Here is a 14681-nt window from a genome sequence, read left to right as displayed (position 1 = left end):
ATATATATCATTGCTGCTTGGTGTCACGTAATAACTGTTAGTTGCCGTGTCAAAGCTACGTCATTACAGGGATGGGCGGCTCCCCTATATGGAAAATTTGAGTCCCACCCATTAAGATTTGACACACTACTTCACCCTAGCAGATCTTCGCACTCCAGGAAGAGAAGAGAAGCGGACGCAAAGTAAGTACTTGCTAAGTTAATTCAAATATCAGAACTGATGGTACTCAGTATTACGCTTTATGAGGAGTAAATTTGTTTGTGTGTCGACTATCTGCGGAGTGTACTACTCCTGCGTACTTGAAGTTGTTAGTTAGCCTGTGTTACTTCCTTTAGCTAAGCCACGTAGTTGCCATAGCTTCACCTTTATGCACTACCTTTTTCATGCTAAGACTACAGTGGTTCTTTGTTTTATAGTTGGCAAATTTGGATAGATACTTAGAACAAGGCTATGTAGCCGAAGAAGCTAGGTAGATTAAAGTGAATCTGCTAGCTTGTCACCGCCACAGTAGAAGGTTTGGAAAGGCCCGAGGCTTGTTCTATTGACAACTTGCAGAATAAATTAGATTTGTTTGAACTTGAAGAGTTTGTGCCTGGAAACTATATACCTGTACTCTTATGGTCATTTTTATTTATTTATTTTTTACAGTAAATACTTGCTGTTTAACTTGAAAACCACCAACTCGAGTTTGAAGAGTAATTTAATATTTGTAGAAGCTATAAATAAACTTCAAAAGTTACTATCCTAGAAAACCCTATATGAACAGTAGAGACTATCGGCTTTATGTCATTTGGTTTAAGTGTGTCTATTTAACTGGATATCTTATTTGCTTTATGGGATTATTCAAACTTTTTTTTTACTGGGAATGCAAAGCTGAAGGCTGTCTACAGTGAGGTCAGTTTTACCATGGAACAATTTAGTCCAGTGAAGCACAGACTTCTCTTACCAAATGCAACTAAAAGGAAACTTTCTCTTTCCTCTTTACTCAAATATTTTCACTCCAGCTGCCAGCATATACAGAGTCAAATTTTTATTTGCATGCATAGTACAAAGAGTCAAACTCATATGTACATGCGTAATACATATTACTTACTCTCTAAATAAAACGAATTGGGAAAAAAGATATTTCCAGTTACCTGTTACTACTTCATTGTATTTAAAACAGCTTGAATGCTACATATCAATAAGTGTTCTTCAATCACTGATACTTCCTGGTAAACCAGTTTATGATCGGCAACAAAAGACGGTCATCGGCAATCACCAATCAGATACTTTTTCACCGAAATTGGTCAATTATGATCGTTGGCCGATCAATCGGCACACCACTAGGCTTTAGACATGGTAGTTTCCAGACATAAACTGGGCATAAAATTGCCTTCAGAACAGAGTGAGTAAATCAAGTCCAACCTATTTGTCATTTAATCTCCGTATAAACACAGCTGTTCTGTGAAGGATTGTCAGACAAAATTAGCGAACAAACATCATCATGAAGACTAAGGCACATAGTACACTGGTCGGGATAAAAGTTATGGAAAAGTTTAAAGTAATATTGGGGATTAGGTTAGAAAACAATTTCTTGAACATCTAGCAGAGCACAGCTCAATCCTTCATCTAGCAAGAATACCGATAATCTGGGAACCAACCAAGAGAATTAAGAATTTCCAAATTTGGACATGTATGTGGGAGATGTTCTTGCTAAATAAAACTTTATGGCCTATATATTTGCCTGTGCTTCAAAAAGCTAGCACTGCACTTCTCCCTTGATAACGCTATCTCCAATGTAAAACATGATGGTGGCAGCCTCATGCTGTGAGGGTGGCTTTCTTTATCAGAGTAGAGGAAGCTGGTCAGAGGTTGCAAAAGACTTATGACTGGGATGGAAGTTTCTTTTTCACCTAAATGTGCAAAGCCAATAGAGACATTTTCCAAGACTTTCAGATGTGATTGGAGAGAAAGGTGGTTGTTGCAAAGTATTGACGTAAAGGATTAAATACAAATGCGTGCCACTCTTTAAACTTAATTGCAAAATAAATGAAAACTGTAACTTGACAATAATGCTCTACGTCATGCTCGCATAAAATCCCCCACATTAAAACACAAAGTTTGAATGTCACAAATGTGAAATGTTTTCACGCTTTGCAAGGCACCATATTTCATTAGCTTTACATTTTTGTGTTTAAAGCAATGAGCTACCCAGGATACCCCCCTCCGGCTGGCACATACCCACCGCAGCCTGGGTTTTACCCTCCACAACAACCAGCTGGTTACCCACCTCAGCCTGGGGCTTACCCCCCCCAAGCAGGCGGTTACCCCCCCAAGCAGGCGGTTACCCTCCCCAAGCAGGCGGTTACCCTCCCCAAGCAGGAGGCTACCCTCCGCAGCCCGGAACCTATCCTCCTCAGGCTGGAGGCTACCCAGCACCATTACCCACAGGTAAGCAAACATTTGAAGAAAATAAAAAGCCATTTTTGTTTTAGTTGGTTGACTTCAGAATTACAAGATTGCATAATTGGGTTAAAATCATCTTACAATTATAAGAACAGCTCAAAAATACTTTATCCTTGTTGTAAAGTATTGGATATTTGTGATAGAAGTTAAATTCTGTTATAGCCTGTTGGGAGTGTTTTATTTTCCCTAGCTGTCTACTCATAGGGCATCCTTTTTTTAAAAAGCTATGAATAAAATAACCAAGCCACAATACATCGGTTAATAGCAATGCCAATTAAGTCTATTAACTTAAAAGTTATTTAAAACTCTGGCAGTATACATGCAAGGAAATTAGATTGTATTATCCATGTCTTTAGAAATTCAAATTCAAAAACACTTTGTTGATCGCAAAGGAATATTAAATAAAGGAAGTAAGTGTATTTTCCTGAATACCCCGCCCTCAAGTTTTGGGACACTTTCAGGCAGAATTTGTAAGCCAAGTTGTGTTTACTGGCAACAACAGTCATGAGACAGGACCCTTTGTTAGTCTGGCTTTCCCCTCAAAAGCAAACATCTCTGCGGTTGCTAAGAGAGGTAAATCCTGCTGTCCACAGTTCACATACTGCTCCCATTCTCTGTCCAGCACTCTTACATCAAGATATTAAACAAACAGAACGACTGTAAATCCACTGAGGAGGATGTCCGTCAACTTTATTGGGCACTTTGCTCCACAATACATTTGCATGTTTACTTTTTGCTGCAGGCACGTGGGGAGGCGGCCCCTCTGGTGGATATCCCTCCACTGCTCCTGGCAGCTATCCCAACCCCGGATACAATGCAGGCATGGTGAGTTTAGCCCTAAAGTGTTAGTTAAACATACATTTGTTAAAATAAACTTGTAATGCACTGCATTCAGGTTATTGCGTTAAGTATTGCAGTTAGGCTGAGTTGCACAGCCTGTAGTGGAAACTGATGCTCTTACATTTAACGGTAAGATTTTTTCCCTCCAGAGGCATACTCCCTAAAGTTCTCAGCATTACAGTTTTCTTTGCCAACTTTCCTCTCGTTCTACTGCATGAAAATCAGTCATGTGCTAAAGTCTCATTCATGCATATTTTCCCATTAATCTGATGCTTCTTTCTCTTTCCTGCATTGTTTTAATCATCGCTATGTCTGTTTTGGTTCTCATTTTCTGCAAAAAAGTGCATTTAATTAGCGTGATCACACTTTGGATGCCTAAGACTCATATCAATTAATACCACAACAATAACAACAAAAAAACCAGGAGAAACAATAACTTAAGTTTCTCTTCTGTGGGATTAATCTATACTTTAAGACACAGATATGTGTTACTGATGCAAACAAGGTGTGAACTGCTACACATTCTCTGCAGTAAATAAACCACGAATAATTATAACATTAAATTAAATGCCAATCTTTCACAGGACAACCAGATCTCTGCTGGTATGGGGGCGTTTACTCCAAACTCATCCATGCTCCCCCAAGCACCTGGGGGGTATCCACCTGCACCTGGGGGGTACCCACCTGCCCCCCATGTGGGTGGAAGCGGTGCCCTCTATCCTAACCTACAGTCATGTGGCCTGTACCCACAGCCAGGAGGCACCATGCCCCAACAACAGTATCCTGGGATGGGCTATCCCGGTCAACCTGGACAGACGATGCCCGGCTACCCCCAAGCACCGTCACCCAACCCACCCATGCCYGGCTTYSSMSRAGCCCCGTCACCMAAYCCAYCMATGCCTGGCTTTGGAGGAGCCCCGTCACCAAATCCATCAATGCCTGGCTTTGGAGGAGCCCCGTCACCAAATCCATCAATGCCAGCCTATGGAGGAGGAGCCATGCCGGTCGCTCCATCCAACAATGTAAGGGATGCAAAACAAAAGTAGAAGAAATTGATTTGTCTGTCGCATGCAAACATTTTTACCTAAAAAAAATCTTGATTTCTGTACTTTTACATTAGCGAGTATTCAGGGGAACAATCAAAGACTTCCCAGGAGCTGATCCGCTGAAAGATGTGGAGGTCCTTAGGAAAGCTATGAAGGGCTTTGGTGAGTTTTCTGGACTGATGAACCAATCACACTGTACAGAAATATTAAATAAAACCTGTCTGTAAAACTAGACTATTAAATGTTAATCAGGCCACGTTTTTCTGTCTGATTTGAGCCTGGCAATACATTTCCGACTTGTCTGCGCAGGAACTGACGAGCAGGCCATAATCGACCTACTGGGCAGTCGCTCCAATAAGCAGCGGGTACCTTTACTCAAAGCCTACAAAACGTCCTACGGGAAGGTAACGTTTCTGTTTGTGGTTATAATTATTATTATTACAGAGCTGCTTTCTAGAATAGCCTCCTTCAAAAATAGTTGACACCATTTACAAATATAGTAACAGACATGGCCCCGAGTCCATTCCACTGAAATGAGCGACAGGCAGACATCTGCTGCTGGTTCCAGCAGTAAAATGGAGGGAAGATCCCATATCCTTAAGGTCGACTTGACCAGGGAGCTTCCAGCTCACAATGACTGTGAGTCATTTCAAATTCTTTTCCGTTCCAGGACCTGATTAAAGATCTGCATTCAGAGCTTTCTGGAGACTTCAGGAACCTGGTGATGGCCATGCTAAAAAGCCCGGCTGAGTTTGACGCCTCTGAACTCCACAGTGCCATGAAGGCAAGTGCTCAGAAAGAGATATGATGATTCCACTGAGTTCATTTATTCTCAAATGTTGGAAACTGTTCTGGAAGAAAAAAGAAAAAGAGTTATATTTGTTGCTCTGTTCTTCCTCACAGGGAGCTGGAACCGACGAAGCCTGCATGATAGAGATCTTGTCCTCGCGCTCCAATGCTGAAATCAAAGAAATAAACCGGATTTACAAAGAAAGTAAGAGATGTCAGGACTGTCAATATGCAGCTTTCTAATAATACAATTCAATATGTAAAAGCACAATCATTGATATCTGTGAAGCTATGTGGAAAAAAGGGAATGATTAAATGTTGAAAAATGATTGAAACATCAAAATATTCCAGTCTTGGTGGAAAAATATTAATCGGTCAGGAAAAACACCTGCTTGCTATAGCTACAGGTTGATTGTATTCATTGTCTTATGTCTTCTTTTCAGACAATAAGAAATCCCTGGAAGATGCCATCAAAAGCGATACCTCAGGCCACTTCCGTCGTCTCCTGATCTCTCTGGCTCAGGTACAGCCGTGTTGTAAAAAGACTTGTCTAACTTTTCAGCTGCTCTGTTGCCATAACCGTGTCAAATCTAATGAGTGTATTGCCGTTTTGTATCTTGCAGGGTAATCGAGATGAAAGGGAGAATATTGATGCCGATCTGGCTAAACAAGATGCTCAGGTGAAGTCCGATCTCATGTGGGGGATTACTGTTTGTACGCTGCATGAAACAGCCAACAGATTACAATTTACTTCCTACTTGGTTCTTGTTTAAAAAAAATGGGCTGGGATCAATCCTTTCCAATTGGTCAGCATTTCCATTTGCACATGATTCTATATACATGTGCTATTTTTTATGCTGCAGGCGCTGTATGCTGCTGGAGAAAACAAACTTGGAACAGATGAGTCCAAATTCAATGCCATTTTGTGTGCAAGGAGCAAACCACATCTCCGAACAGGTACAAAGACGACACTTAATAGAATATATCTTTTTGTTAAGCTATTCTGTCACATAACATGTTTAAACGTCAATGTATTTTATTGGAATTTTCTGTGATGCATCAATATAAAGGAAAAGCACATATGATTTCTTTTCGTTTTTTTGACAAAAATCTGAGAAGTGTGGAGTTTGTATGCATTTAGTTCCTTTTAATCTCTTCTCTCTGAACATATTTTTATGCATAATTATGATTGGTTATTTAAGGAAGACTGGCTACAAGAAAACCACAAGTTTAGAGTTCATGACAAGTCATGAACTCTAAACTTGGGGGACAGAGCAAACAAGTGGAAGACCATGCAAAAATGCTATTACCCTAAACACGCATCCCTTTGACATGACTGAGGTGGCAACATGATGTGGATATGCTTTTCTTCAGGAGGGCTAGCAAAGCTGGTCAAGGAAGGGAAATATGAATCAAGTATGGGGCAATTCTAAAAGAAAAGAATGAAAAGCTGCACAAGACTTCAGATTGAGATCGAAGCAGATGTGTAGTTTAGTTTGGTCCAGTTCAAGTCCAGAGTGATGTTAACACACCCTTTCCATATAATAATTTTTATTCCTTATTTTCTCTTTTCTGTTAGTGTGTGCAAAGCTGGTAGACTGTTTTGTTTTTCTTTTGTTTTTTTTTTCATTTGTTAGTACAACTGAATGCAAAACCTTGTATTGATGTTTCACACAAACTGCCAATAAATGGCATTAAAATTTGTGGTGATGTGACAAAATGTGAAAACCTTTGCTGGCTATTGATACTTTTGCAAGAAAGTATTTGTTGTGTCCCTTAAACACAATCCAGGTAAACGTTAAAAAACATAAAAAGACATTCGAGAGCCATTTTTCCCATGTTCACAAGCTGCCCAGGCTTCTTGTGAAAATGTGTTCTATGCTTTTGTTAGAATTCATAAAGAACGGGGGGCGGGGGGCAGTAGCTCTCTTCTCAAGCCGGTGGGGCAGAGGTGCTGAGGTGCAGGCTTTGAGAGCTGCTACTCTGCAGCTTTTAAATGCATCCCTGCCCCAGCACGGCTGAGTCATGCTTTGAACGGATCAAGGCTGATTAAAACTCTCACCTCTGACACAAAGTAATGTAACAGTCAGCCAAGCCTGTTAATACACGAGTCATTTCATCATTTCAATTTATCCGTCAAAATCTCGGCTCCATGATGTCGGACATTTATTGTCGGCCCATTTCTCTGCTTTTAGAGTAGCGGTTCTATTAAATGTGACTACATTGCAAGGTTAAATTTACAACTTCGGGCTTGGAAAACAAAAGTAAAAGAATACATATTTTATAATTGACTTATAAAAACATAATTAAATTCTTCATGGCGTTACTTAAGAATCCCAGTTAAAATGAGTTTGTAATTTAGTTAGAATTGGGTGGTGACATAAAAACCCAAATACCATTAAAAATGTCATTTGTTTTACACCCCTTCAAATCTCCACTTTAATGTCTGTGTTTCTGATTCGCTGTGTGTGTTTTGTGTGTATAGTGTTTTATGAATACCAGAAGATGTGTGGCAGAGATATCGAGAAAAGCATCGGCAGAGAGATGTCTGGAGACCTCGAGAGCGGCATGTTGGCAGTGGGTAAGAAGAACGCATTCTCACCGGTTCCAGTTTTTCCTGACACCTTTTCAGTGCTGTATTGAGGCGGTATCCCCCTTTTCCCACCTCTATTATCATGGAAGACTACAATGTAAAAAAAAAAAAACAGACGTCTCTAACTTACGGTAAAATATCAACGACTATGGTATAAGTACAATAAAATTCTGGCAACCACAGCTGTTGGTATTTTTCCATAAATTAGATGCATTTTTTTTGTTGTTTTTATTTTTTTAAGTGTACCATATTATGTTTGATGGAACATTTATCTGCTAAAATGGCTGCACAAATATTATGTTCATTACAGCTTTAATATTTTATGGCCCATGACCTACTTTTGATGTTAAAAATGTTGAGGAAATGCTAATAATCTGTTTTCTTTTTGATTTTGCAAACATTTATAAGGTTTATGGTACAGTAACCTATTTGAATATTGATATCACATTTTATTTAGATTTTATCCACTCGTGTGTGTGTGTGTGTGTGTGTGTGTGTACATTCTGGTGCTGTTGGTTTGTTTCATTTCACTTGACATGCCGTATCTCGATAGATATTTCACTGCAGAAATTAACATATCGGATGCATGTTTTAAAAAAAAAATAGTTTCCCCCCCAGGGTGTTTCACTTATTTTCCTTTATCCGTTTTTCTTATTGTTATCCCGTAGTAATTATTTTTTGCTGTGTTTTGCGTGATGTGTTTTAGTCTGGTTTTCGCTTTGTGCACGCTGTGTTGAGCATTTTTGTTTTTGATTGCCAATAATTGATGTGTCTGTTTGCAGTGAAGTGCATTAAAAATACACCAGGCTACTTCGCAGAGAGACTTTACAAGTCCATGAAGGTACAGCAAACATTAATAATCAAACCAAAAATTAAATATGAATTTCACCTTTCAATTAGAATTACTGAAACAAATGTACTTTTATGCTATCCTAATTTATTGAGTTATGTCTGTATGTATATTTTGTCCAAACACTTATCTAAGTATGTGTAAATATGGAACTCTTGTAGGGAGCTGGAACTAAAGACAGAACCCTGATCCGGGTTATGGTCTCCCGTTCGGAGATTGACATGCTGGATATCCGTCAGGAATACGTTAAGAACTATGGAAAATCGCTGTACACACACATCCAGGTAAGTACTTATCCTCATTCAGAAATGTTGTGAAATATTGTATTTATTTATTTTTAAATGCAATGCTTTTGCAAGATGCATATCGACATTAATTTGCTATACTTCTAATTAACAGGGAGACACATCAGGAGACTACAAGAAGCTGCTGAGTAAGCTCTGCGGTGGCAATGACTGAACAGGAGACGTAGCCTGCAGTAGACCATGAGCAGTCAGGTGCATTTGCAGCATTAAGATGTTTCTATGAATATCATGTTCCTGCCTCCACTGTATGAATTATATCCAAAATGACATACCTGCTCACCATGCCAATGCTTCTAAACGCTACATTTACACAGCAGCACCTGTTTTCTATGTAGACTTTTTTTTTTAATTTGCCATATATTTTCAGGATTTTCAGATAGTTTGTTTATTACCATGACATATATATTTTGAAATCTAAACTTTTGCTATATATTTTTTAAGGATTTTTATTACAAGTGTGCCATCATGATTACATATCAAAATAAATTTTAAGCATAAATAATCTTGTTTTTTGATTTCAAGAAATGCTGAAGTACCAAAGTTAAAGGGTCATGATGGAAAATGTATAATCTAATAAGTGATTTGTCTCCAGTTATACATTATTGTTTACTATATTTGTGTTGTGTTTGCAACTGATATTTCAGGGGGTTTTGTGCCAGTGTGCTTGTTAGTGTTTGTTGTAAAACTCGGCATGCCAACTAATAAATTGCAAATACAAAAAAAAAAAAAAAACTGTGTCGTTTGATTTGTTAATGCAAAATATGCAAAACCAGCTGTGAAGATACAGGGGATGTCACCCATAGCATTTGCAAAACTTATCAAATTCCACAGTGACGTTTAAATTGCAAAATGACAAAAAGTATAATCCCAACCCTTTTACCACCAGTGTGCAGAAAAATACAAACACCAATAAATACGACTTTGCAAGCAAAAACGGAGCAACAGAAAACATGGATGCGTAACTAGAAGTATGAACTGACAACCTGTCAGCTAGTAAGAACTTTAGAGATTTGATAAACTTAACCTGATGAATGAGAAACTATGTATTCAAGTCTTTGAATACTCTTTAAAAACAGAGTTGTCAAGGTGTTTCCATGGCTACTCGGATAGTACCAGTGCACTGTTGAATTTCCCTGCCAGCAGAGGGCAGTGATGTAATTTTAAAATCTTAACAGTGTCACCCAAGATGTAATTTTCCATCCTCCAGACCTAATATGGATCATTCCAGACCTTATATGGATCTGCACTACAGTCAATAATGGTGAGGTGTTGGGTTTTAGATCATTGATTGTGAACAGAGGTTAAAATGTGTGCAGGCAACAAAATGCCTGTACATAAAAGTGCTTGTTGTTAGATTGCATCAATGCCAGGAACTAGTGGACTTTTTGTTGTTAGGTTCTTCACATTTTGCTCAATGCATACAAATAAATATTTTGTCCATCTTTCTTATCTTGAAGTCAACTTGTGTGGCTGTTCAGTGAACTGTTTGACTTTTTAAAAAAATCCTTGTTGATTTCACTTAAAATGCTGTTCAACACACATGACTACAAAGACTGGCCGCTGCGCTTGGCTGGCTACAGTAGTGTGGAGGAAGACTCTGCACTGCAGTCAATAATGGTGAGGTGGGGTGGGGTTGGGGGTCGGCGGGCGGGGGTTTGTGGAACTGATAGCAGCTGTAAAACGGCTTTGGCACATTAAACAAAGCCAACATGGAAGAGCAGTTTTAGAGCACGTCAGTAAAATTAATTTGAAAAAAAAAGTGCTTGGTGTTATAAGTGGATTTCAAAATTAAAAAGGCTACTGAGGGTGTTTCAAGAAAGATTGCATCGCTGTTTTACCAGAAGGATTCCTTTGGACTTAACAAGTTTTTCTAGTATTTGAAACTAGAAAAAAATTGCATTTCCTGTGAAAATGCAGAGTAAAATGCTGTAAACATTTTCTGGGAACTGGAAAAGAATGAATTCAATTCCAGAAAACTTTCAGAAATGTAAGAAATTGGCAAAATGCATATTGAAAAATTGTTGAAAAAGAGTGAAAGCTTTCAGTTAATGCAAAAATCCCACCCAAAGACTATTAGAAATCTCTGCAAAATACTACTTTCAAGCCTATACTGTAAGGTCACAGCAGAGCATTTCAGCTAGCTTTAGCTAAAAAGCTAAAGCTAGTTGAAATATGAATCATAGCATTTAGACTATGATTAGTAGCCTACATGCTACTAATGATGCACCGACAGTAAATTGGTTACCTTACTGTAGGTGCAAGTTGAATGTGACAAAACCCATGTAAAAGCTAAAATTAGTTGATAGCTCAAGCAAGCTAAAATACTAATGATAGCATCAAGGCTAGCACTAGTGTGTTGACCTACAATAACAGTGTGCTATTGTTGAAATCCCATCTGTGTAGTGGAATTTAGTTTATAAAATGGGTGACAGTCTTAGTAATTAATTTATTCAAAGGCACAAGCTTTCAAATGCACACTGTAGAAGCCTATATGTTTAACATCAGTGGCATATACCAAGTAACTATTAAAAGGCATGTTTCAGACAGACTTGACAACATGCCAACAGTTTGTTGCAAAATGGAGAATGTTGGTCAGTTACCCACAACTGTGACCTGATGGCTGTTTATCAAACTAACACTTTCTCCACACTCTAATCTCAAAAGAAAAGTTAGAACGCTCTGTTACAACACTTAGCTACCCAACATAATTACATAATTTTAATAATTTTTGTGCAAGGCTTTTAGCAGAATTTCTCAGAAATTATGGGATTTTCCACTCATTTCAATAGAAAATGAAGATGATCACAAAAAGCTAAATATTTCATAAATCATAGAAGACATCAGTACCAAAAGACATAGCCGTAACGTCCTGAATTAGCAGAATATGGTAAAGTTGAATGGTTGAGTAGCACAAAGTATGCAGAAGTAGTTAAGAAAAGTGTATGGAAAAAAGTGGAGGAATTCAAGAGTGTAAATGCCTACAGCATTCACACTAATGAAAAAACTATCCAATGAACAGCAGTTATGTGGTCAGGGGAGAATGGTTCCAAAATCTCAGAGGAATGTTTCCAACAACCTGAAACTACTTTCTGAGTGGAAAATTAAGGTTGTGCAATGGTGCAGCCAGAGTCCAGAAAATGGTCTGACAGAAAATGGTAGGGATCACTTAAAAAGTATGGTGGGAAATAAAAATAACCTCATAATCTAACAGGTTTGGAGAATTGAATGGTAGAGTGAGCAAATATTGCCAAGTCAAGATGTGGCATGCTGATACAGTCCCACCAAAGAAGATTAGAAGCTGAAACTGAATCAGGATGTGATTCAGTAAAGTAGTTTTTATTATATTACCAGTAGCAGCTTTGGCATTATATTCCCTGTTTAAGTATAACAGTCCAGAAAAAAAAGAAAGAGTTGTAAGAGTTGCACTTATTTATGTGCTTTTTATTGGTTTCAGGTTGTCATCAATGTTTTGTCTACATAATAGTTGTTGAAGATAAAGTTTTTCTTGTATTCTACTAAGTGACATCATCTAATATCATTTGAAATGCATTCCTTGATTTTAAAAACAGAAGAGCATTTATCATTTTTACTTTATTTTTTACTTTGATTATATGTACCGAAACATGTTTTTGTACAATCTAACTGTATTCTCTGTTGCATCCTATGATATTCTGCCGTGACGTCCGTGAGTGCAGTGCGTCGCTGTAAAATACTCCATTAGCTTGAATCAAGTGGCATAAATAAACTCGTCCCCTTTCTTCACAGCTTGCTTTTTTGTTATTTGTTGTGAACACTCAACATATTGGAAGCTCCATCATGCTCTGCTTTCTGGCAGGATTTGAATAAAACAGATACATTCCTGTGATGCAGTGAGTAAAAGAGTGTGAAAACTGAGCGAACACTGCAGTAATTGTTTTGCCACCCTTAGCTCTGACAGCTTTAGCTGAATCTCTACTCGAGCTTGCGATGAAAAAAAAAAATCTATAAAATGCAGGGATTTTTTTTTTTCCCTCTTTGAGGCCATTGGGCCGGGATAAGTGATGGATATACTTGCTGACAGTCTCTTCAATAAAAGATAAGGCTATTATCTCAACTGTTCTAGATGTACTCACAAACAAATCTTTGAAACAATATTTCAGTGAATAGACAGTTTGAAACACCACTTTAGTCGCCTAAATAATAAACACATTCATACCCTCGAGATAAAAACCATCAGGCCGCCCTCCATTCACATGAGCGTCCTCAGAAAAGGGATACAGACACAATTGTCCGAAGTGTGTCAGCGGAGGGGACTCGCTTCCCTTTGATATGAATGAAATGTAATTAATTTTTCATCCAAATGGAAGGCACATGGTTGCACAAGCGACGTAGCCATCAGGGCAAAGAGACGGAGAGGGGAGGAGGGGAGCGAGTTGCAGATGTCACAATGAGATTCACTGCATGCATGAATAAGGTCACGGTTTGAGAGGTATGCCTGCAGTCGCCTGCCCCTGTGCCAACAATCTCTGTTCAGCTGCAGTTTGGGAAGCAGGGTGCATCCATTGTCATTACACTGTGTTGCACAAATCCTCCTCAAATACACATTTCATTTGTCATCCCCCATATACGGCTTGGTTGTTAATAAACAATGTGCCGCCTTCTTATATTTTATCCCTTCATGGAGACAGAGCACTCTATGAAATTGGCTGCAGCTCAGAAGGTGCATAAGCCTGTGACTACAGCAGCGGCGTTATGCAAGGAATAAGTAAATCCTCCTATTTTATCATTGCAACGACATTTTTCACTAAATAAAATATTTAACGTGGTCAGACAGCTGATTGGATGCAGTTCTGTTGGTTTAGTTTTTTATCGTTTCACTAATTTGTGCCACTAACTACGACTGAAACCGCCCGGATAAATGCACAAATATGTTAGCCTTGTTTTAACACAGTAAACAAAATGCAGGCTTTCTTATGTGATAAATCTACAGACCTAAAGCAGAGACTCACGAGTTTAATTAAACTGCATTCACATCCCAGCTAGAGCAGGATGCAGCTCCCCGGGGAAACAGAGTCCTATTTTTCTAGGATTGAAATGTGACCGGGCAACTGACTGCAAATAGATTTCACACTCTCAAATGTGACCTTTTCTTCTGGTGTTTCTTCAAATAAAATGTCTGGGCTAGATTGCAAATTTGAAAGATCATTGATCATGCCACAGCTACCATCAAAATTTGGCAAAAAGCAAATAAATAATTCATGATATACCATTGAAACACACACAAAAAGGTCAGCGCTTCATTATGTGCAGGATAACTCATGATTAAATTGGGAGGAATACTTGGAAAGAACCCACACATGGACAAGGAGAACAAACAAACTCCATGCAGAAACCTAGCCAGCGGGGATTTGAGCCCAGGACCTTCATGCTGCAATACAACAGTGCTACCAATGGTGCCACTGTGCAACCCATTTGTTCATTGTTATTTTAAGAAAAAATATTGCAATGAAAATGAGTCATCTTGTGCTTAATGGTAGTAAACTACTACTGACTCCAACAACTTAGCATCGTTGGGATTGTTACTTTCAGCATGAGCAAGTGCTTGCTGTATTTCTGATTGAAAATATAAACAGATGCAATTATTACATACTGTTTAGTAGGACAGCTGCAATAATGAATGGAGCTTGTGTTTTGATAAGTTTTACTTTCAGATAATTATTTGCTTTTGTGAGGCTCAGACTGAATTCAGGGACAACCTTATGGACAAAAAAAAAACGTAATTTCCGTCATTGTTTAACATAGACAATACGACAATACACAATATATATATA

The 14681-nt window shown here is 38.4% G+C and overlaps 1 protein-coding gene across 1 annotated transcript; it reads left to right on the top strand.

Moving 5' to 3' along the window:
- The first annotated feature begins 79 nt into the window (after window positions 1–79).
- LOC103476826 (annexin A4-like) lies at window positions 80–9389 on the top strand. The gene is given in 16 exon segments (XM_008429475.2): window positions 80–182; window positions 2183–2314; window positions 2317–2433; window positions 3191–3273; window positions 3873–4310; window positions 4409–4496; window positions 4644–4738; window positions 5005–5118; window positions 5238–5328; window positions 5567–5646; window positions 5747–5803; window positions 5987–6080; window positions 7609–7704; window positions 8499–8557; window positions 8728–8850; window positions 8966–9389. Coding segments are annotated over 15 exon segments (1725 nt in total). The 5' UTR covers window positions 80–182; window positions 2183–2184; the 3' UTR covers window positions 9026–9389.
- Window positions 9390–14681: the final 5292 nt, after the last annotated feature.

This window comes from Poecilia reticulata, linkage group LG15 (assembly GCF_000633615.1).
Source record: "Poecilia reticulata strain Guanapo linkage group LG15, Guppy_female_1.0+MT, whole genome shotgun sequence".
NCBI classification, from domain to species: domain Eukaryota; kingdom Metazoa; phylum Chordata; class Actinopteri; order Cyprinodontiformes; family Poeciliidae; genus Poecilia; species Poecilia reticulata.
The sequence above is the reverse complement of the archived record's forward strand: the minus strand, read 5'-3'. Positions and strand labels throughout refer to the sequence as shown.